This window comes from Pseudopodoces humilis, chromosome 3 (assembly GCF_049639895.1).
Source record: "Pseudopodoces humilis isolate 2021_Gansu_Grassland_sample_001 chromosome 3, ASM4963989v1, whole genome shotgun sequence".
NCBI classification, from domain to species: domain Eukaryota; kingdom Metazoa; phylum Chordata; class Aves; order Passeriformes; family Paridae; genus Pseudopodoces; species Pseudopodoces humilis.
In genome coordinates this window covers 23,377,016-23,401,834 of record NC_142202.1, presented here as the reverse complement: position 1 = coordinate 23,401,834, position 24,819 = coordinate 23,377,016, and the positions used below count along the sequence as shown (strand labels likewise).

Sequence of the window (24,819 nt, the reverse complement as noted above, 5' to 3'; positions counted from 1 at the left end):
AGACTCAGTTACTTCCTTCAACCAACTGCTAGTGACTTACCATCTTAACACAGCCCGCAGGAAAATCTGCTTGAAAGTAACAAACCTGTGATACTGGACATTTTATTCTATTTCTCCATGGCCTGTATTTATAGCATGAATATGTGTTGGTTTGTTGGGTTGCTTGTTTTTAAGGGTTTTTTCCAACATAAAAGAAGGCTTCTACAGGAAAGCATGCATTACCAAACTTTATTCAAAGGCATCAGAACAAAAGGAATGGCATTACATATCAATGAGAGGATTGACATAAATGCAGAGAAAATTCCAGTCCCCGTTTCTGAAGTTTTCACTAAACATTGCACGTTTCTCTAGGAATCATTTGAAGATGCATCCCACTGGCAGTGTAACGGATTTGAACCGTGTTCTTCTTCCCCATCAAATACACAGCTTTTCACTATTCTGTCAAATTGTTCAATATTCTGCCACACCATAAGAAAATTAAGTGTAAAAGTTTACTACAGCAATCAGGTATTAATGAATTGTTGCAAATCACTTGTGCAGCTTTCCTACATTTACAAAGCCCAGATATTAAAAAATGTACATAGACACATTTGTATTGCAAAACTAGCCCTCAAAACCACCTCGTTGAAGGTCTGTAACCCTGCAAGGTGGCTCACAAGGAGAAAGTTCCTCCTAGCTCTTTCAAAACAAAGTTAAGAGAGAGAAGCTGAGGACTGTAAATGACTATACTTCATATCCTTCAAGATTTTCTTAATGGAAGATTTTTACCTCAGTATTTGTCTTTGTCATGCTCTTGACAGAATTCAAATCACTCATTTTGTCTCACCACAGGAGAGCTACTCGATTTAATGAGTAACTCATTTGATGGGTAATCAGGAAACTGATTTTATCTGCTTCACTGCTATCAAGAGGTCAGCACTACCTTCCATTAAGGCAAATTACAGGGTTTCAAGCATACCTGCAATCAGATGAAATCAAGTTTGTTCTTGCAGCATCCTCAAAGCCCATAGAGGATATGTGCATTGGAGGAACACGGGGAGAAGTGGAAAGAGAATTAAATTAAACAATAATTTGGAGGAAGCATCTTACTGTTTTCACTGATGAAATCAGATCTACGGCATTAAAAAGGACATGAGAGAACATGGGTTATTCACATTGTCTCCTTCCTTTTCTCATTTATAAACCAATTGTTATTCTTAGGCAGGATAGGAAGGAACATTGGAAGGAATGTAGTAGCAAACAGTAAACTCAGCTTGTAATCCAATCTTAATCACCCACCTGAAGAGCCATACAAAGTGGCCTGCAATTAAGCTACACCTGAGACCACTGAACAAGTACATCACGCGTAAACATCAACATATGATGAGTCCACGTAAAAAAAAACAACAACCTTTTTTAAAAATAAAAACACCTTTTTAAAAAATAAAAATTGCATTAATCTATAGTCACGATAATGTTCAAATGTTAAACAGCTGTTTATTTCCATGAAACCCTCCAGCCTACAAGAACACAACTCAAAGCAATGCCTTGGGCTGTCTGTACCCCATGCACACATGTGGTGTGGAGCAACTTTGATGCAGGTGGGGACAGCAGAGTGCCTTTCCAGCACAGATCCACTCTCCTGCAGACAGGATGGAGTAAGGCAGTGGCTGTGGGAATGGAGCCGACCATTTGGAAAGCAGGCCAGAAAACACTTGCAGATAACTGCTTGCAAGGTACCACTCTCCACTAAAAGGATTAAGAGTGGAAATAGCACGTACTTGGCACAAATCTCTGAGTCAGGAGTTTGGCTTAGATCATTAGTAAATTTGCAGTTTAAACAGGATTCAATGTTGGAAGATTTGATTTGGTAAGAAGGTTTGAGATCCTGCTGCACGATTTAGCAGCAGGGTTGGCTGGCTGGCAGCTGTGCACTGGGAGGAAGAGGGCACAGCTCTCAGCACAGACCTGCTAAGCGAGGTGAGGGACAGGCCAGAAACCTGGGAGAAGCTCCAGTTGATGGAAAAGGGAACCAGGACTCACCTCCAGACCATTATACCCTATGCTCTGATATAGTTTAGCATAACATGACAAATTTCAACGAGTTATTACAGTAGGTATACTCAGATACAAAAGTCTTTAGAAAACCAACATTTTATCCAAAACACACCCTAATGGCATTTGGACAACTTGGGCTATATAAAATATTAAATGATGCTTTCACTGCTTGATGTAAGGCATCATGTTCCCAGTGACTGAGTATCAGAGCTACTTTTGTAAAAAGAATGGCTATTAATATTGTTACTCCATCAGTCAAAAAAATTGCTTTTCCAAATTATTCAAGTACTTTGATTTCCCATACTGGTTTGCTAGGAATAAAAAAGTTTAATAAATTCATAAAGATCACAAAAACAGTAGTATGCTGACTTAACTGAATTACAGACAAAAAATTGCTTTAGTGTACAGTACTGGATTTGCTTTTGAAACGATCTGTTGTTAAAAGAGAAGGGGTAGGGGAGGAATCTCAGCCTCCTATTAAGAGGTGGTAGTGGGAGTTTACCCCACAACAGCAAAAGTATATTTTAATATTTGGTGTAGCTGGAGGAGAGTGAAGCCTCCCATAGTTGAGTGGAGTGAAGTTGTCTGCTGGGCAGAGCCACTAGGTAGCAGGATCTGTTCACAGAGATGCAGTTTGAACAGGACAGCCAGACACTGTCAGGTTAAATTAACCATCTTTGTTTAAACTGTGTTCTGAAGCCAACCTCAGAACCCAGCTTACTGGGAAAAAGGCAATTCTTTTGACCTTGTGAGTTAATTCAGGATCACTTCCCCCACACATATGTCTGATTTTCATGCTTCTTCCTTTTGCAACTTGGAGGGCTGCTAAATTTACAGTTTTGCTAAAACACACAAATTCTCTTCCTTATACTTCACAGCTTCTTCAAGCATGGCCTTTAAAGAAACCCAAACCCTTAAAACAGTCCTGGATCCATTAGCAGTAGAACTGATGATGTAAAAAAACCAAAACACCCCAAACCAAAAAAAACAACAACACATCTGGAGCTGTACAAAGCCTCCTCTACCAGGAGGTTAAATCCCTGGATATGCATCTCTTGGTAATGTTCACTTCACTTTGGCTTACTTGAGCATTCATGACAAAAATTAACAAAAGCCTCTTATTTTATGGGCTGTATTGGTTGTTCCAATGCATTCTGATCCTATCTTCTACAAACAAAGGCAGGATTTAATTGCACTGGAGCATTAAGCAGAAAGCCTTTAAAACTCTTTTCTGTTTAACCTGTGTGAATTGCAAGTGGCTGTGTCAGAAAGGACTGAAGCATGTGCCATTCTGAAAAATAACCTGCAGTTATATATGGGCAGGTCCAGTATCAAAGTCACTTCAAAACACATAAGCAATAAAAAAGAATTATGAGTTTGCCTTTCTAACCTTTACAAAGATTAACACAATTTTAGGTTCATAAAAAAAAATAACCACATAACCTTGCTCTAGGCATTGCTGACATTGCTGGACTATTCCCAGCATATTTAGGAGGGGCTGCACAATGACAGCAAATCCACATGTCTGAATTATCAATGCAAAATTCCTAAAGATCCAGTTTAAGCCAGAAAAGACGCTGTATTTTTTGCTTTTACTCATTCCTCTAGATGTAAGCTGAAATTTTGTGCCCAATACAGTTTCATAACTCCTTTGTAAATTATTAAAATAAAGCACATCAATGAAAACAGATTCATGGGTTTTTCCCATAGTAAGAGTCAAATTTCCAATCAACTGCAAAATCCAGCAAGGTAGCAATTTATTAGCCATGCTGAACAAATCAGAGGCCCACAATAGGGTTGCAGACACACAAACTGAAAACCAAAACACAAGCCACATGAACACAGACCACCCTGCACAGTCTCCTAGTGATGGGATGGATTTCTTTACTTCGGCCAGTGTTTTATTCCCCAAAGCTCACACTGACCAAGGCCCTCCTAAGGAACCCTTGGCTGCATTGATTTTCCTGCCACAACAAGACAAGAACTGCTTCCAGCTCTGTGGCAGACATGAATGACACACAGCAGCCCCATGGTGTCTCCAAAGCAAGGACAACCTCCTGGGGGAAACATGGAAGGAAAAGCCACAAATTCCTTGCACAAAGGGTCTATTTCTAAATTCTTCCATGGATTTCCTTTAAATAATGACATTAAAACTGTATACTCCTCTTTGACAACATGCACAAAGGTGGTAATTTCACAGGTTTGGGAACAGAGGTGTCATATCAGCATGTTTGACACTCAGGTCCAGGCAGGAAATAAAATTAAGGGATGTTAGCAAAGAGGGGAGAACAGATGGCCAACAAAATACCTTTATTTCCTTTAAATATTTCCTTTTATCCTGTTTTTGCTTTTCTTGCCTATTTAAAGCATGAATTGTTGATGACAGGAACTGTTTTGAGGCTGCTATTATGCTAAAGAATGTTTTTTACTTTTTAATCGAGTAAATTTCTCCTAGTATTTCTGCCTAGAAAAAAAATAATCTTAGTCCAGGATTTTTCACAATATACACAATTCCAGTACCATTTGCACATTAAAAAGACTGAAAAAAACAAATTTAAAATTTACACTTCACTCTCCAAAAGGACCTTGACAAAAATGAAACCTACCCTTGGAACAGCAAAGATTAAAAACATTTATTTCAAATTCTTATTTCTTGTTTTTCTTTATTTTCCTTAGTCTAAAAACAGAGTTGAAAGATCTGGTAACTAATCCTTCTTTTGTTGAGTGGCAAATAATAGAACTCAACAAGATCTGCACTTCTCCAAATAAAGGCTACAGGCTTTTCTTGACAAACAGGACCTGATTACAATACTCCCTAGATCTCAACAATAATTCATCTTAAAAACAACCTGCTTGTGGGGTTAAGAGGTTCCTTAGTGACAGGAGCAAACAAGATCCCACCTGCACAAAGGACCAAAAGGTGGCCTTGAAGATTGGTTTGTCTGTATGCAAACCTGCACCCATGACCCACAGAGCCAGGCAATGACCCATCAGAACTGCCCACTGAGGATCATAAAGGACAAAGCAGCACCAAGATAGCAGGTGATTACTTCAAAATTCAACTGAGTTTCAACATGGGCCACACCTGTTCAGTGACCATAAAGGAATTACTGTGTCAAGTGAAACGACAAGATTATATTTATTAATGAGCTGGTTTGGGGTTCGAAAGTTTTGATATCCTTTCTCTGGCATGGGGCAATTACATTAAAATTAAAAATATGCTCACCTGTTAAGGAAGCAGTAGCAACAATATGCCTGGGGCTACTTGAATACTGAAGTCTATATTAGACAGACAATATTAGGCAGATGTCTCAAGACTTGACAGTACTGAACATTTTTCACATAGAAAATAGTCTGAACAATCTTACTGCACATGCTGCAAAGATAAATCGTGGAGCATTAAAAGAAGCTGTTAGACAGGATGTGTCCCACTTCCTCTTCCTTCTCATTGAAAACTAAACAACATAAATCACAACCAGTTATTTCAAATGTAATCAACCCCTGCTAGGCACCACTGCTTGCTAATGCTTTCCCTCTGCCCATCTCTCCTCATCATTAATTCATCAGGAAAAAAAAAAAAAAAATAGAAAAGAGTCAAGCAAAAAATCCCCCACCCTCTGTACACCCTCACCTACAGAGACCCATAACCAGCAGACAGACCTAATGATGTCTTCCCCTTCTGGAGCCTAACTAAAGCTAAACAAACACACACACACACAAAACAACCAAACCAAAAATAAAAAAAAAACAACACAACCCCCCCCCCAAAAAAAGCCCCTCACACAACAACAAAAAAAACAATCAAACAAAAATTAGAGGGGGAAAAAAAAGTAAAAAAAGGAGGGAAAAAAGCAAGTGGAAAAGGGAAAAAGAAAGTAAACACAGAGAACAAAGATACAAAACCCCAGCAAGCATGGAAGAAGGTCTGGGCAATTAAATGAAAGCAACAATCTCAACAATACAACAATATATGTAACAGATCCAGATATGCAATTAAAATTTAACTATTCAAAGCTTACATGGTTTTACATCACCACTAACTTCCATCATCCCTCTTTTAGAGGGAGGAACCATCCACAACTTACACAGTTTCACATCACCATTAGTGTCTGCCATCCCACTTTCACAGAGAGGAACCACAAACACTTGCCTATACAGCACAAGCACCTTTAAGTAGATGCATTACTGTGCACCATGGAATTAGAAAACAAACTGAGTCAATAATTGGTGTTGTCAGATATTTTATATCAGTCTTTCCATTCCTAAACCTTCTCATATCCTAAAATTGCAATTAAAGGTAAAGGGATCACATCTGGAAAAAGAATCATACAACTTCTTGTTTTTAGACAGCCACATTCCTCGTATGGCAGTTAAAAACTTGCCAGAATTTCCCCTATAAACATGTTTCCAGCAATTTCAGCTCTCCCACGCAGTCTTCAGTCCCAAAGTAACAGTCTCCTGCAGAAAAGGTTGTTTTTCATAAACACACACACACAAATAATTTGGCCACACATTTCTATTGCATGATGCATTGTTTTCCACATGCTAGCACCAGAGTGTCCTACCACAGCTGACAATTCAGAGACTCAAAAGAAAAAGTATTAGCCTCACAGGAAAACAAGTCTTTGCTACATTATGAAACATAAGAAGCAGGCTAAGAGAAACATAACCTTTGAGAGGTGGCCAACACTTACACACAAAGGCCAAAATTGCCAGGTAGGGTAGTGGATGAGGGAGAAGAAAGGAAGGAAGGAAAAGAAATACTGAAATATAAGGGCATCCTACAGACATTTACATCTGTGGTCCACAGATTCTCCCTCATGAAAAGTCAAAGAAAAGTGTTAATTCCTGAGACGCTAACATATTTTATTTTTTAAAAAACCCAAACGAGCATGAATGATAGCAGTGGCATGGACACAAGAGCTGAAGGATTCCTTGGGTCAGTGGTCATGATCAGTCACAGGTCAGCAGGGATGCTGTCCACTCGGTTCATGCTGCTGAACAGGAGAGATGACCAGCAGCTCAAGCAACCACAACCCAGACCTGACCATTCCTGATCACTTCCCAGAGACACAGTCAAAGGCTGGCAGAGGGTATTCAGTTTCTTTTCCAAGCTAAGGAACAAATCTGTTGAGGAACCCAGACTACCTGGATTAATAAAAACCTGACCTGTGATGCTAAAAATAAGCAAGAAACATTTTTTTTTTCATAAGTGAAAAAAAAATCTTAAGAAAGAAAAGCATATTTTAGAGGTTACAGGACACCAACAGAAGATTAAAACCAACTGGGAGCCTGCTTGAGCTGAACCATGCAGAAAAAATCCTGGGGCATCGCTGTTGCTGTGCACTGCAGCTTCAAAGGAGGGGGAGAAAGACAGCTACTACATACTGAGGTGTAAGAGATCATTTAGGAAAAAAAAAAAAAAGCAGGAACGTACACCAAAGAAAATGTTTTGCCTTCCATTTCAAAAAAGATAACAAAACAACACACTGAAAATGAGGATAGGATAATGGTTATTGCCACATACAGTTTGGAGACAAAATGGGACCACTTGCAAATAAATAAGGGGATCTGGATAATCTCCATTCCACAACACTGAAATAACTGACACTCACAACAGTGACAGATATGCCAAAAAATTACTACAAGAGGCAGGGGGAAAGGAAGTAATTTGGGAGAGAAGGAAGATCAACTTTGGTGCTACAAGTGCAAAAGCATGATCTTGATAAGACAAGATCTGAACAAAAGATATCAGAGAAAAGTAATTGAGCAGTGAAATGAAGATAAAGAAAATTTTACTTGAGTAATTTATTCCTCAAAAAAGGAACCAAAGAGCTTGCACCAGTGAACTTATTCCAGAATTAAAGCAAGAGCTGGTGTGATAAACAGTAGTATTTAAAGTATAGACATATAACATTTTAAAGATGAACAAAGCACTAGTTAAAAGACAGGCAAAGAGAAAATGTATTTCCTTAGGTTTTGTGACATCAGGGCTATATGTGAGTTACACAATAACCATACAAAAAGAGCAGATATACAATAATGACTTCTGAGAAACCAAAGCCTGGAGAATTATCTGTTCCCAAAGGCGTCTCTCAGAAGCTGGACAATCTTTTGGGCTAGCTGGAGCAACACTAGTGCAATGAAATTTAAGCATATAAAGTGAAAGAAAACTGAATATTAACTTTTGCTACGATCCAGTAACAGGAGATGAGGGGGAGAAGAAAGCACCAACAGCTGTTTGAGACTCATAATTTGCAGTACTTCTACACATGCACACACAATAAATGGGTATTTTCAACAGAAAACCAGAATGATCAATTGTATAAGGTATTGGCAAACCATTATTTGTCATTTTATACATGTAGTTGTGGCTACCAAGTCAAAAGCAAAATGAAACCAAGTCATCCGCCCTTCCCAAAACCAATTTACCAGAAACAGGTGCAGAGAAGACAACTCAGAAGACAGATCACAGAAAAAAAATTTTATACTACTGTTTTATAAGGGAAGCTAAAGCACATGGGATCCTCCAGCTTAGCAATTAAGAGCTGAAAGCAACAGAGCTCTGTAGGTATGTTTATGTAAGGCAGGATGGATCTCAGGAAAAGGAAGGGAGTGAGGGGGAAGCACAGGCTTGTGGAAGGACTCCCACTGCCCCAAAGCTTGAGGTATTACTCCATCTTGGACTGGCAAGCTGTACTTCAACAAACTTGAAAACTTCATCAGGGTCTGCACAGCACCTCATTTATATATTCACTACTGTTTGAATGAATTTTTCCTGGGTGAGACTTTTGTAGCTTAGGTATGGTGTGTTCCCCCACTAGCCAGGCATTTACATTTAGTGCATTCCCTGCTATAACAGAGATGTAGAAAAAATGTCTCTGAACTTTTCTGTTCCCTCCCTAGGGCACACTATGCTTTATTCATGCTTTGTCATTTTATAAAGGCTTTAAATGTGTTAGAACACATGGAGAGTGGGAGCAACAGGCCCATCTAGATTTCAACTTTTCTTTTTTACACTACTATTTGGGGAAATTGTCCCCTTCAGCCCTCCATTCCAAAGTCAGCTGTACTTTAATAGTCCATTACAAGAGAAGAAACAAGTCTCAATATTTACTTTTGTTGAACTATCAGATAAACGCTGGGTCTATTTCTGTTCTATTCACATTCTCCCACAATTTCCATTACAAGGTATGTTCTAAGCATTTTGACAAGAAGTTCCCCCACCGCTAAAAGTCTCAGTGCTAAAAGAAAAAACAGAAATGTTTATTTAGGTTTTGGTTTCAAACCCAAATTTTCAAAATTAAACTGAAATTCCCTCCAGTTTATCCCACTGCAAAACAGATTCACACAGTCTAAGAACTCACAGACACAAACTCAAAGGTTGGAAAGTGAACTTCAATCCTATTTTACAGGCAACATACTCTGTTTTTTTTAACTGTCCTGGAATACCAACAAAATGTACACATCTTTTGTATTTCTTTTATTAGAAATGTGTCATGATGCCTTTTGTTCTCTTCCCAAGTTTGCAAGGCATCCAGCAAACAGGACTACCTGCACTGGGTGTAATACAGAATATAGCACTATTTAAAATTCATTGTTAATCATTAAATTGCTAGATTATGAATATATGCTATTACTTGCTTTGATATTCTGGGTAAAGCAGGCATTAAAACCTAAATAGGATTTACGTAGGATACTTCAACAGCAATCATATGCATGCCCAAAATAACTTGTTTTCAGCAAATTTACATATTACTTTGCATGTGTCATACCTCCAGTCTCTCCCTTTACTTTGAAGCATGACACTATTCTGGCAAACCACCCATCCTTCCCCTACCCCGCTTTCTTGGCTTTTCTTTTTTTTAAAGACAAGTTCAGCTTGCTGTATCCTATAATGTTTTGGAGTTTTTTTGAGTTTTGAAAAGTATTTCAACCTTTGAAAAAAGTTGCCTTCTCCAACTGGCAAACACTCCCCATTTAAAAAAGCAGCAGCCTACTCCCATACCTATAGCAGCAAGATGAGCTATGAAAGGAGGAAAGGGCTCTTGATTTGAACAACTGATTATGACTTTATCCCTGCTACATGGAAGGTTCACAGTCAATCAAAAACAAAATAAACCTAACTGAAAGGGCAAAAGTTATATCAAGCCTACTTTAGCTTTTTTAAAAGTTTTTTATTATTTCCCGTGTATGAATTATGTGGTCTAAACCATACTGATAAGCTCTGGTATACAGCATATAAGAAAAGATAGCATGTGCATATAAGAACCCAGAACTACAGTCCTAGAATTAGCATCCTCTTATATTTCAGTTTATGTTCAAGTGTTGCTGTTTGCAGGACAAAATCTGCCTCTATGTCACATTTCTACTGTTCAAAACCCAATCAAGTAAGCAATCACACAAAGAAAAATAGCTGTGCAGGACACGCAGATTAAAAAAAATCAAGACTTTCTCACTGCAGGAATTAGTTTTTTCTGTTTTCCTTGCCTTTTAGTAGAAGCACTAGAAATGTTTCACAGAACTTACAGAGCAGCTGGTGCTACTTTGCTGGTTTTTTATTTGGAAAGGCATAAATAAGAATATACAACCTAATCAAAATGCCTCAGAGTAAGTAATATTATTTTCTAACCAGCTTTCTCTGCCTTATAAGAGAGCAGTTAGACCTGCTAACAAGAACTTTGTCCTTTACTTACTTTTCTTTCTTCAAAGGAAGATGTGGTTATTTTGGACAGCATGTCAGTATGTTCTAGCTGCTATGAAGCAGCTTTGAAAATATACGATGATAAGCTCATTTGGTACGTAGGCAAAAGGAAAAGGGACAATTACACAAACCCCAGGCCCCTTGTCCCCCAAAAATACTCATTCTGAACAAAGCTGTTAGTGTCACATAGCAGTAGGAAGAGAAGAAAAATTCACTTGATACTCTAAAAGTTTTCACAGAAAACTGTTATCTGAATTGTTTTCTTTGGATGCAAGGGGCTAAATAAGGGGTTTATTACCGCCACTGTTCAAATATAGAGACATCTAAAATTCAATCTAAGCCACCACTCCCACCATTTCTTCCACCAACACAATGAAGCATCCTTCAACTGATGGATTTGGCAGACAGAGTTAAGGAAACTGAGTTTCAAAAAGCACCATCTCAAATCCAGAAACCTCAGTGAGGACCCTCTGCCTTCCAGCCTGAACCCTGAGGGATGTGCAGGTCCTTCGCTCCTGTCAAACACAGCCAGCCCAGGCACACAGAAAGCTCAGAGCTCTCATGTACCACCTAGGGAAGCCAAGTAACACCAGGAAGCCCCCACTCAGTGGACTTGGGAGACAGTATTGACAAGAGTCAACATCCTATTAGTGAAGCTGCTGAGCATCTCCCTCTCAGCCTGATTAGTGTCGTGGTTTTAACCAAACTACTCTCTCCTAGGAGCCAGGCCCATAAACCAATAACCCCAAGAGCATCATCTGTGTCTGAAAAGCAACCCAATGCATTATGCTAGCTTTTCCTATCTTTCATGACAGGCATGCTTCTCTGTGCAGCATTTCAGTTTAACGCTCATTCTAAGCAACTTACATTTCAGGCTGTGGTGATAAGGCAGCAATCCCTCAAAAAAATTCTTCTAGAAAATACTTCTGACAGCAACAAAATATTAACACAATTATTCTAGGAGTTCCCCCATCCTCCTCCCTAGAAATCAAGGGTAAAACTCCAAAAGGAGCAGGACCTCTCATTTCTTAGCATCAACTCAAACACTGTTACTAAAGCTGAAGCAGGTTTGACCACTGGCACTACAACAACCTGGTGAAACAAATGACACCTTGTGTTTTATGGTGTTTCCCTCTTCCCTGTGTTCTGCTCAGACACAGCCCCTCTGGCAAAAAAATCACATATATAAATATTTATCTCATAAAATAAACATATACATATATATATATATAATATATCCATTTTATATGTGCATTATATATATATATATTATTAGGTATTACTATAAAGAACAATGTAAGGTCTTGCTTTAAAATAATCTCAACTTATGGGTTTTTGGAAGTTGAAGACTTTCGAGTGAAAGGTTACATCGTGGGACGCAAGAGTCATGGGAAAGCATACTATTCTTATTAAAGCACAGAACCTATAGCTAAGTAATAAATTATCTCTTCCCAAATTTTAAAAAATTATTATGCAAGTAAAGGAGAAATAACATTTTCCAGAAGCCCTACAGCAAAGAGATAGGCATCTACTACATGAATTCATGAAAACTGAGCATTGGTTTCCTTAAGCCTTCAAAAGCCTGAGACCACAGACATATTAAATAAACATTTCTAAAAAGTAGGTACAAAATGGTACTTGCTACCCCTTGACTCATGACCTACACAAGTTAGCTTAGCATGGCCAGGGCTTTCCTCCTTCTCTCCCGTTCTCACCTTCCAGCTGAAAAATATGATAAAAAGATGCTCTTCACTCAAATACTGAATTCAACCCACAGTCAGTTTCTTTTTAATTTTGCTAAAGAACATTTTGCATCTTGACACATGGAATGCCAGCAGACAAAGATCCCTGAATAGGTATATTGATCAGAACAGGTCTTCCTGTTGAGCACTTCTGGACATGATAAACTACAGCCACTCCAGAACTGTCCACTAAGTCTTTAATAAAAGCCCAGTTTTGTACTGACATGGCCACAAACAGTGAAGATCTCTCAAGTGTTTTCCAAGTCTTGTAAACACAGACTTACATGCTATTAACACAAATGTCAAGAATTCCCAATACAGAGTATATATAAAGCATTTCCTTAGCATTGTCTTGTGTGCCTGAGCACCAAGCCCCAGTGCACCACAACAAGTAGCAGAATAATGTGTCACAGTCTGTGCCAGAGACGACTTCTTGTACACACATTGTAAAACGACCCACTTCTTTTGACCACAATGAAAAGGTGACTATCTTAATTATTAGATGCCTAGCATTGCCCTATCAGCCCAAATACACACCAGCATCATTTTAATCTAGACACACATATCCATATAAATTTATGGAAATGTTCACTGTGTAGAAGCAGCAGACATATGTTCACACAGATTTTCCAAATGTATACACACACATATGCTCTCAAGCAACCCGCCCTCTCCACCTGAGGAGACAAGATACTCCTAGAAACATTGTCTCTGCCATTTCACACATTGAAATGTATGTGCTGAAGTAAACGCTTCTTTCCCTGGAAAAACAGGGAATACTTGTTCTAATTAACACAGTACCTTAGAAATCCGCTCACTAGAAGCAAAACAGAGTGAAATTAGCTCTTCACCCACGATCAGGCAGCGAAAAAAAAAATCTTTATTTAAAAGCCAGGTATATTGTTCCAGCTAAGTGCAAGCCAATGACTTCAAGGGACATTTACTTTGGCAACCTCACATAAATCAAGATCACCCACTTTGCCTTCAAAAAGGGATTTTGGATCAACCACATTAATGGGACATTGTTCATTCCAAGTACACCAGTTCACACAAATCTGGTTTTCAATAGAAAAAGTCACAGACTAAAACCATTTCAATTCTCCTTGGAAGAAAATAAGCTTTTTGTACAAGTTGGCAGTGTCACTTGCCTTTTCTTCAGTTAAGAGAACAAAGTCAATGTAGGAGAGGTAGAACTCACCATGCAAGAAATACCGTGAGAGCACAGAACAAACTGTTTAGCCAAGATCTGTAATTGCATGAACACAAGCACCTTTTTTAACCAAAGCACAATGAAGTGGGCAAATTGCAAACAAAAGGCGAGGGTGTCTGGAGGCTGTTCAGAGAAGACACAATAAAACAGAACTAAGAAGCTCTCAATTACCTCAGCCCAGAGATAAAACAGGGGAAGGTTGTATACAGAGTGTACAGAAAACTGCTGCTAAAGAGGAAAAACAACAAACAGCACAATTGCCCAGGAGAGCAGAGCAGCTTGGGCCAGCAAGGCAGCATCCTGCCTTTCCATTACCCCCATGAACCAGAGCCCAACCAGCTCCAGCTCACACCACGCTGGCTCTCTCAAATCCTCCTGCCTTCCAAGCCCAAAATGCTTTGGGCTGCACGTCTCCATTCCTGAGGAGCTGTTCCGCAACCCATGACAACTGAATCTCAGGACTGGAAACATTTCAGAGGCAGCTGGGTAAAATCTTCCTGTCCTCTCCTTTTTAAAAATCAGCCCTAATCATGACTTACACACAGTAAGCTTTGGTAATCTTCATGCAAATGTATTTGGGTGTTAATTCCTGGGGCAGGTAATAGAGATGGATGTTCTTGCTGTAACTAGAGAATTTTCCTTGAGCTAATTGAAAACAGGCATATTTTGAGAAATGCATTCTACTGCCAACAGTCTAGCAGGGAGGCAATGCAAGAATGATTTATGAGCTGTGAATATCATGTAAATCTGTCTTCAAGTAAAAGGTTCATCTCTGCATAAAATAACATTAGGTACTCAATTATCAACACTCTTAAATTTACCTATTTCCTAACAAAGCAATAAAAATCCCAGTGCACATCCCAGCCCTTTCTCAGAGGTCATCACATACCAAATGAAAGGGTATCATTTATATCTAAATGCAGCTGGAAAACCAGGCCTCAATTAAAACATTCTTAAATTAGATTTTTTCATGTTTTTTTCCAAGTCTTTTACCATCCCATTTTCACACTACTTTAGCATTCACCACTTACTTAGTTACTTTGGAAGCTGAAAGACCTTTTTTCATCTACAACAGCTGTTGTATACCTCTTGCCTTCTCCAGCAAGCATTTAAAATTCATTTCAATTTGAAGCCTACATATTACAGAGACAAGAAAAAAATTTGTTTGAGGAAACTCTCAGTAAAAGTCAAATATTTGAACAACCATCCCCAATTCTTGATGGAATTACATTCATCAACTTCTTCTGAGGCACACACAGTTTTCTTTTGTTTATCATTAAGGAGAAACTGCTCTTGATCATCTGGATCTCTCAGGTATCTTATATTATGTCTATCATAACTTTACTTCAAGTAAAGCTGAAGCTATTCTTTCTGCAAACACCCACTGTCCTATCCAGACCACACTGAACACAGATGATGTTTATTTGTATTGCAGCAGGAAAATCTGCATATATCAATGCCTGAAAATGCATTCAATGAGAAAATGTAATTTTTTTCCCCTAATGAAAAACCACACTAAATACTTCAGCAGCCATATTAGAATTTTTCTTTTTAAAAATAGAAGTTTTTCTGTATTTGGTGACCGCTGCATTGGTTGGAAAGTGCTGCCCATGAAAAAAAACTGGGCTTACAAGTTTATTTTCCTAGCCTGTGCCTAGTGGAAAGTAGTTCAGTCTCTCAAGGTACAGAATATGCATGAATCCTTCCCCAGCACCTCCGAGAGACTTAGGAAAGGAGTGGTGCTGATTAGCTCTGGAAGTCCTGTCAGAAGGCAGGCACAGGAGAGCAAGAAACACAACAGTATCAGCAAGTTAGAAGGGAGGAAAAAAAAAGTCTATTTTTGTAAATGACAAGTTTTGCGTGCCCATTTTAACTCATAAGCAGTGGGACATGATGATGAATGTAGTATTGTACTCAGCATGGTAGAAGATTACAAACTGCTTTCAGTGAGGGTCTTTGGGAGTTGTCCCATAATTTGGCAGTAAATCAGGCGGGACAAAGATGAGGCATGGCTGAATGAAGCAACAAACAGTCTAGAGAGGCCCCACACAGCACTACTATCATTTCTTCACAAGTCATTTGTAAAATGACTGCTTCATTTACTTCTGCTGTAAACAAAGATTTGACCCCTGGCATTGCATCTGACTGGGGAGCAGTATTAACAAAGCTCTGAATGCTCTCCAAGACCATGATCCTTGGTTTCAGCCCTCTACACTCAGAAAACGTTCAAACATGATGCTTAAAGCACTTTGGAGCCTGACAAAAATTAGAATTTGCATCCAAGGGTGAAATTCCAGAAATCTCAGTACGAAACTTTGGTATTTGATAATTAAGGGCCGCCTGTATGCACGCGCATAAATATGGATGGCTCCAGGCAGAAATGGACAGATCTGCTTTTGAAATGCTGATCAGGATTTAATTTCAAAACTCTGCTGGGGTTTTTTCCCCTAAAGCAGTTAAAACAGCTAATTTGTAATTAAATGCTTGCTTGCAGTTTGATAATGATGAGAAGTTGCACTCACCAGAGACTCGGTCCTGAGCAGAGGTCAGTATACACCGCCAGTACAGCACAGGGACCAACTTGGCACATTAACACACTGCAAAACTGTAATTGCTGTCCTAAACCTATTAATTTTGAAGGGATTCTTACAAATCCATAATTACAGAAAGGCAAATCCTCATCATAAAGCAGTGAAAACCATATTCACACAGTCCTAGAGGGAGCACTTTCAGCAGCTTGGCTCATTAGAAATGTATTCTTGCATTAAACACCAATATCAAAGACAAATGTTAATGCAATACCTCAGAGCCATGCTGAAAACAGCATTACAGTGGTGAAGAAGTACCTATTTAATTGGATTCACTATCCCTTCACAATGGAAGGCAACTGGAGCTCAGTGATTGCGTTCTGCACTACTTTTCAGGTATCAAGCATAGCATTGTAAAATCCTATTCTCCAAAACCCACACCATTTATACCATTCAACACTTGAGAATACTGTGCGTCAACCTTACCACAATGATCAGGAAGAGAATCCATTTATTCTGCAACCATCCAGTTGCCTCAGCACAGAGGGGCTGGAAACCTCAATAGTACTTGCTGCTGCTTTTCCTTCTAACTTGGCATTTCTTTAGCACAGCTTCAGTGCAAAAGGAAGAAAGCAAATCACCTCAGAAGTTTTGCTGGAAAAGGAATATGGCTATGAACAAAGGTTAAAACTGAAAACTTGAAACTGCTTAGCAGAGGTGTGGCTGCTGAAACCTGACATAGTTGCGTCACCAAGATTTTACTTTGGCAAACACAGCTTCCTGAATTCAAACAAATCACAGACAGAACTATCTTTTGTTCCAGCAATAAGCAATTATTGCACAGACATGCTTTCAAGGTCACTTGCGGGAAGAGTAAACTACACCAGGATGTGTCAGTCATAAGTAATGCTTTAAAAAAGTTAGCACCAAGCAATGCATGTTTAAAGCCTTCCACACTTAGCAGGAGACCAAGTGCTTACTTCCTTCCAACTGACCACAAATAAACATGAACAAAAATACCCTTACAAAAAGCAATTAATATTTCATAGGTTCATATTCTTCTCTATTACATCTAATTCTTAATTTTCATTACAACCAAAATTAGTTTTTATTGCTTTGGCAAAATAAAATTAAATGTCTTGTTTTAAAGACTTTGGTAGAAGAAAATGTTGCCTTCAAAACGATTTTAAGACAAGAAAAATGTTAAACAGGGACTTAGTTTTCTTCAGAACTCTATTGCAAAAGAAATAATTTTGTATTTGTTAACATAAATCTATATAAGCTATATTAATATTCTTAAAAACACAACAGCATTTTAATTACAAGTATTGTTGTATTTAAGTTAATAAAAACATTTACCTTAAAAAAATGTGACATCAAATGTTTCAACCATTCCTAAAAATGTCACTTTTTCTTTTCAGGACGGCAATAAATGGATTCCCATTAATAAATGGATTACCATTGACAAAAATAGGCACAAAGTAAAAAAAAAAACAAGACACAAAGAAAAGCCAGTTTTAAAAACGGACATGGCATGCAACTCTTCTTTAGCATGATAAAACAACTTCATTGAGAATGAGGAGGAAGATCATCCCACATTTGTCTGGTACAGAAGTTTTACACCCGTTTTGAAATAGGCTGCTGATGCCTGAAGTTAACTAAAAGACACTGGACTAGACAGACAACAGCATGTTCTCACACTGAAGGTCACCAGGTGTGAGGAAACTATTAGTATGGGCTTTACCACATTACGCTTAAAAACAGCACCTCCTTTTAATTCACCTACCTTTGCATCCTGCAGTTACAACAAAATGAATGTTATCAACTGAACACTAAGTGAAAATGAAGAAAATTATGTGATTCCTGGGGGCATTTCGCCTTCAACCAATGTATGAGTTGTCATGTCTAATGATAGATGTAATTGTATTTCAGAGTGTACAACCATACATCAGCTTTACTGTGCTTCAGACTATACACCAATTACTCAAACATTGCAAGAGCATTCTTTGTAAGACACTGTTCACCCGTGATTACTGTATTTAAAAAATCCTTTCAAAGCACCTAACATGGGAAAAGCATTATTGAATATTGCACTGAGTGCACCAAGCAGAAGAAAACATCTTGAACTGTTAGATTTACTGCCTTCAGTGAACACATTCTCTCTCAATACACACACACACATGAACAATGATTAACTCCCGTAATTCGGCACAAACGGTAATAAAAGACAGGTTTCTTCCCCCAAGCAGGAAAGTCCAAGTTAAAGCACCTTGCTTTCGCAAGCCTCAAACATTTATTGAGATAACACTGACACGGGGCTTTGTCTTGCCCCAAGTACTTTACATCCATAACATACAGACTTTGAAGTGTGGGGTTTCTACTTGAACACATCTGCAGAAGCCATTAACACACCAAGGATTTACACATGCCCCTCTAGGTAAAAAAAACTATCCAAAAAAACATCCACTATAAATGCAATAGGCATGTAAACTGCTTTGCACATGTTCTTGGTAACACACAGTGAACGAGAGAAGAATACTTGTTAAATGCATTATAAAGTTTAAAGCCCCTCTGAAAAAGTATTTCATTGCATTTGATGCTTACTAATAAGATATAACCTGCCCATCAAAAACTTTTAAAAAAGGTTAATTTCATAAGCATGAATTATGGAGCTCCCTGTGCCACAGGAGGGAATCATCACCACCAGCCACTATCTGCACTAGATCAGCTGTAAATCTCAAGGAGTGACAAGGAGATCCAACATGCCCAACCTGATTTCAACTGACTTGCATTTCTCTTAATAAAAAAAGAAACAAATCAACAGCTGTATTTGACAGCTTCAGGACTGACTCTCTTACACCAGACCGTCTCAGCCCTCAGATTTTTCTTTGCATATTTGAGATGGAAATTCTCGTGTTATGGGGCAGATCTCAGCTCCTCAGAAGTATTTTCCCTGGTGACAGCAGTGGCTGCAAAGCAGGTGGAATTGGGCAGGCAAAGACATTGTGGCTCCTACAGCCACCAGTGCATGGAAGTACTTGAACTGCTAAGGGAGTTCAATTTCCAGACAGAGCAATTCCTTTTTAATTCTGTCTATATCCAGAGATAACAGCCCACATCATCTCCATTGATGCTACAGCCTCATAGCAGCTTGTTAAACACTGGAGAGAATATACTCCTATGTTCGTAAACATGTCCTAATGACTTTCCCAAGCACGAGTCAAACAAGATAAAAACCAAAGCATTTGATTTGGGAGTTTTGTTTGTCTGTTTGTTGCAGGGGGGAAGGTTGATTGTTTTTATTGTTTCTTTCATAAAAAAGAAGTAAACAAATGTTCATTCCATCACTCCTGACATACACTGAAGTCAGAAGATGCTCATGTGGTAGGGCTGTACTTCAGAAGAACATTCAATCTGGTGAGAGTACTGGTGAATCTATCCTACAGCATGTATCAGAAAAGGGGAAAGCATCTGCTTCTTCATTTATGTTGCTAACACATTCAGACATACTTTATTATGGAGGGGGGTGAGGGGGAAGAAGCAGAAAAACTAAAAACCACACCTCTGAAATTGGCCAATGTCCAAAACCATGATAATTTTACACTTTGCTAAAAACAAAATGTTGTTTACTGTAATACTTCTTACTTGCCACTCATACAAATGTCTAAATCATTTGACTTCTCAGAAGATTTCTCAGCTTCAGTGGCCTCTGAAAGAGATGTGTTATTCAATGTAAACACAGATTCTGTGAGAACAAGGATAAGGAAAAAAGAGGGGGTGGAAGTATTTCCTTTTCCTTGGATTTAGTTTTGCTGAGTGTTCATTGTTCACAGGAGATGTTCTACCTTTCCATTGTCTCATATGTTTCCCCCACCCCACCCCCCCTTTTTTTTGATACCTTGGCGACAAGCACTAAGATAAAGCATTCTAATTTCCTCCATGTACTTAAAATTTGGCTTCCCAGTTCTGGATTTAGAATCTACATCAAGGTCCTCTTTAATCTGTAAACTCATGTTTGTCCTGTTCCCTTGCTTCATAAACTAAGACAGTAATTAAGCCTCAGTAAATCCTCTTAGCCCAACATGCTGTCCTTGTCTCATTGCTCACTCATGCTGCTTCATTAGGTTACTCTGTATTATCTCCAACTTGTCTAGTTTTAGCCAAATAATTAACTTTCCTTATTCTTTTTGTCCTTCCACCATGCTCACATTGACAGCAAAATGCACATTTGGAACAGAACAATCTCATCATCCCTGACTTCTCCCAGAATTCTTTGGCATATCCAACTGGTCACAATAGTTCACTGTGTTTCAAGGCACCAGCTTGAGTATTGCTTTATTCAACATCCTAAAGTGTGACAGTATTTCCCTCTCACTGACAAAAAAATAAAAAAGAAAAAAAACACCACACCACCAAACAAACCAAACAAGACACCTCCATAGAATTACTTATCTACAGCCCCAGGGTTTCTTTTTTTTTTTTTTTCCTTTAACTATGTATTGGAGAAGGAACTATTTCATTTCCTATTTTTGTAAAGCGACAAATTACAAAGTAGACCATCTGCTTCATAGACTTCTCACCCTTCTGATTTCCTTCCCATACATTTGCCTGATGCATTTTATGGCTTTCTGTATTGGTTTCCTCAGGCTTGAATTCCCCTTTTCTGAAGGGCCTCTGTTGACTCAACTTTGGTGTACTTCTCTCTCTTCCTGCTTCCCTTTTCTCTTTTTTTTTTACACACTCCAGACTTAGGTATCCTTTCTGAAACCGGATGTTACTTAAGCTTTTATTACCTAAATTTAATTATTCAAAGTTCTTTGCTTCCCAAGTCAAACTGTTGATGGCCCACTTCTGTCTGGAGGGGTAGGCAGACAGGAATTATGCTCCTTCCTCCAAAAATTCACTGGACTTGTTTGGGCAGGGCAGAGTTATCAGCTCAGGGTGATCACTTCAGCAGTACTCTTTTAGCTTTTATTTGGGAAAATATCTGGAAAAACCTCTCACATGTAAAAACCACAAACATCATGGCTTAGTTCCCTCTACCACAAAGGTTTTAAAAACATTTTTGTCTCAGAGGTAATCTGCTTTTACTTTAAATAAGGGACAGAAGATAGAAGAGCAAGACCTACTTTATTTTTTCCTCATCACAGCTGGCATGTGTAAGTTTAGGTAATTACAGTCAATGTAGCAGAACTTGGCCAACCCTAATCAGCTGCCTCTGTATTACTGCACACAAAGGGCAGGCATTCAAAACTGCAGGAACCTGTTAAAGCAGGTTGTGCACTATAGCTCATCTTTCCAGTTAAGTACATACTGCTGAAATTCCCTAAATACCTTTTAATGCAGGATTATACGAAACAGTTCTTATACTGGCAAAATATAGTGCTCCTTCATCTTCATGTGGTAAGAAACAGAGTAGCAGAACACAAAAAAGGAAAAGTGTCATATCAAATTAAGAGTTCTAAAATTCTATGGTTAACCAGAATTAAGTATGAGAAAATAGCATATCCATAAACAAAAACAAACCCCAACAAAAACAAAAAGAACCCCAAACTCTACAATATACAGCTCTAATTATAGAGTCTGATAGTCTGTGTTTCAGTTTCAGTAACTAATTAAGGCTGAGAACATTCATTTTGTATATGAATGTTACTTATTTTTAAAAGACCCTGCACTGTACACTAAAAAATTGAGTTAAAGATCAACAGGCTTGTGATTAAGCCTCTTGTAATATAATTTGATGTAAAATTCAAACCACAAAACAAAAATTAAATTAATATCAATCAACATTTGATTAACTGTCGGCTAGTACAGATCATGAAAATATCAAAAGCCAATTAGATGCAGTATCATTTCTAATCTGTACATTTATACATGGATTTGGTTTTAATACAGTTTAACAGAGTACTAATGGTAATTTCAGGTTCCTGTGTATGGCAATATCTGGACACTTTTAATTATTTAGAGACAAAAACCTATTTTGCAATTAATTGAATCTATTCAGTGGACTACACTCAAGCTGAAATTCTGACTCAAGTAAGGAAAATAATTACCATCAAATACCTGCAATCCATTGTCTCAATTCACTTTGCTAGACATGCCAGACTTTTACAAATACTCAGACAGAAATGTCAGCTCTCTGTGCAAGTTTTGAAAGCATACACACATCTTCCTTAAAACAAACAAAAACCCCCAAAAATAAACAAATTAAAAAACACCACACCAAAAAATCAACCTTATTCAAAATTAGTTTCTTTTTAACATTTTAGTGGATGAAGACTACCTGCTTCATGGCTGCCTATTCCCTGATTCCAAGGCAGAATAAACTGCCTGGGTAAAACTGCAACTGTGCCTCTTCAGTAGTATTGGAATCATACTCTAAAACATTTCAATCAGCTGCTTCTTTTTTTTTTCTTCCAAGTTAAATTTAATCCTTTTTATTCGAGCACACATATTCTACAGTTCAGTACCTTCCCAAAGTAACATACAGTACAACCTGGCACTGCTATCAACTGATGCTTTTAAAAGTTATTCTACTCTGCAACTCGTGTTTGCAGTGTATTTCCAACAGCTGGGTCAATCAATTCAGAATTCAGATATTTGTACACATTTCTAAATCCACATCATCCCAAGAAATGCCAGAGGAAGACACAGCAGTAAGTACTGGACAGACAAAAGGACACTGGCACTTCATAGATATGGTTTAGAGCTAGCTGCCACCCGTCTTAGAGGAAATGAGAGACGCACTGGAATGAGCAGTGATGTTTCACCAACCTTGGGGATAAATGCCTCTAAGGAAATACATGCACAGAAAGAAGCCCAAGCCAAACTTGTCATAACTTAACAGATATGAATGACATTTTCATTGCTTTCTCTTCTTAATGATGTCATTACTTTTAATTTATACACATAGTGTAAAAAAAAAAAAACACAGTGAGAAACAGAGCAGAAAATAAATACAAGTCTCAAACACTGAAGCTGAAAGTTCATTTACAAAGTTATACTTTCATCTCACATCTCCAAAATAGGCTTTAAACACTTAGGTCAATAGCTACCTAGCCTACTGGAACAACCACATTGCTCTCTCTAAGTATTAACTATATGGAGGCAACACAAAAAACCCACCAAAGCAGAGAAAAAAATTATTATTCTACAGCTAAAGTGAAAGACAAAAGAGGAATTCAAAGTTATTTCTAAGCATCTCCGTGCTAGAAATACACCTCTGTTGTACAAGATACGACATACATTACTGCAGTAGTTTAGGCAACTTATGAGCACATACAAGCAGTAATGCCTAACTGGTACTTGGGATGCATTTATTGCTGATTCTCCAAGAGTTGCAATTGAGAGATAGTCTCTAGTATACAGAATTATAGATACTTATGATTTCAGATTATTCCTGTTAGAGTAAGTTAAAACAAAGAATATCTCAGTGAGTCTTTCCATGAAACAGGCTCATTCTGCTCCAATACCAGTATAAAAAACATTAGAATCTGTTATCTCAGCATTGATTCAAACATCAACAAGCGCAAGCACCCGCTCAATCTGGCAAAGTTATAATAAAAGCCTTTTTACAAGGTCTCTCCTCCCTAAAGAGCAAACTTCAGTGTCATGGTGATCTCTTCCCCACCCTGTACCAAATTCCTTAACTTTTTTTTTGTCCTGCCCAGTTTACAGGTATCAAGACTGCATAATTTCAAAAACAACCAATAAAATAAGCTTTAACTTTCCAAAATATCTATATGTGATTTCACTTGTAAAAAAATCCAAATAAACAAACAAACAAAAAAGGCATCAACGCACACACATTAAAGAAAAAAAGTTTCACACAACACATTCATTCTCCAATTCCCCTCCCTGGGAAACAAAACCAAAGAAAGTAGATGGACACATAAGCAATCTTTCCAGAAAGCACTTAATTAGACCAGCACTCATGCCAAATCAATCAGAGTACAATATTTTAGTTAAAGCTAATGCTACCTCTTCTCTTCCATGCAAACAATCCAAATTCCTCCTAAATTTAGACCAATGCATAAAAATTGATGAGTTATTTTATAAGATGAATGGGTTATAAGCTGAATGGTATTATTTCTGTGTCCATACATGGCAGGGTGTGCATGTGTGTGTTTCAAAGAAGTTAAACTTGTCAATAGTCTTTAGGCAAACAGCTGAAGGACATGTTCTTGCACAATACATTATTTTAAGCTTGCTGAAAGCTGATGCAATATGCAAAATGCACATCTTCCTTTCTTATTTTTAGCATAGGGATCCAGCTGCTGCCCCACACTACACCAAGGGAATAATAAAATAATCTAGTAAGAAATAATTCTGCATGCTTACTAGACAGGATAATTACACTGCCTGTACAGTACATGCTAATTGTACTTGGCTACAGACAATTAAACAAATACACTCAGAGGCTCCCCATCTGACTTTCGAGCCACATACAGTGAAATTCACATTTTATAAATCTTTAACTGGAAGTAAAAATGGTAAGGCTTATCACAGCTGTCACAGCTTCATGCAACTGAATCAATTAACAATAGAAACCCTTAAGACAATACAGATAAGGGAAGCTTGCAATTACTCATGAAACCT

The 24,819-nt window shown here is 38.1% G+C and overlaps 1 protein-coding gene across 2 annotated transcripts in view; it reads right to left on the bottom strand.

Annotated features, from left to right (window-relative positions):
* The window catches only part of EML4 (EMAP like 4), a 146,915-nt gene that overhangs the window by 95,897 nt on the left and 26,199 nt on the right, over nt 1-24,819 (bottom strand). The window contains exon 1 of one of the 2 annotated variants that reach the window (XM_088052674.1): nt 16,708-16,868. The exons of the other annotated variant lie outside the window; for it this stretch is intronic. Within the exon in view, the coding sequence (XP_087908800.1) occupies nt 16,708-16,732 (25 nt within the window). The 5' untranslated portion in view covers nt 16,733-16,868. Of the gene's footprint in view, nt 1-16,707; nt 16,869-24,819 lie in introns of those variants that run through there. 2 annotated transcript variants of the gene reach the window in all.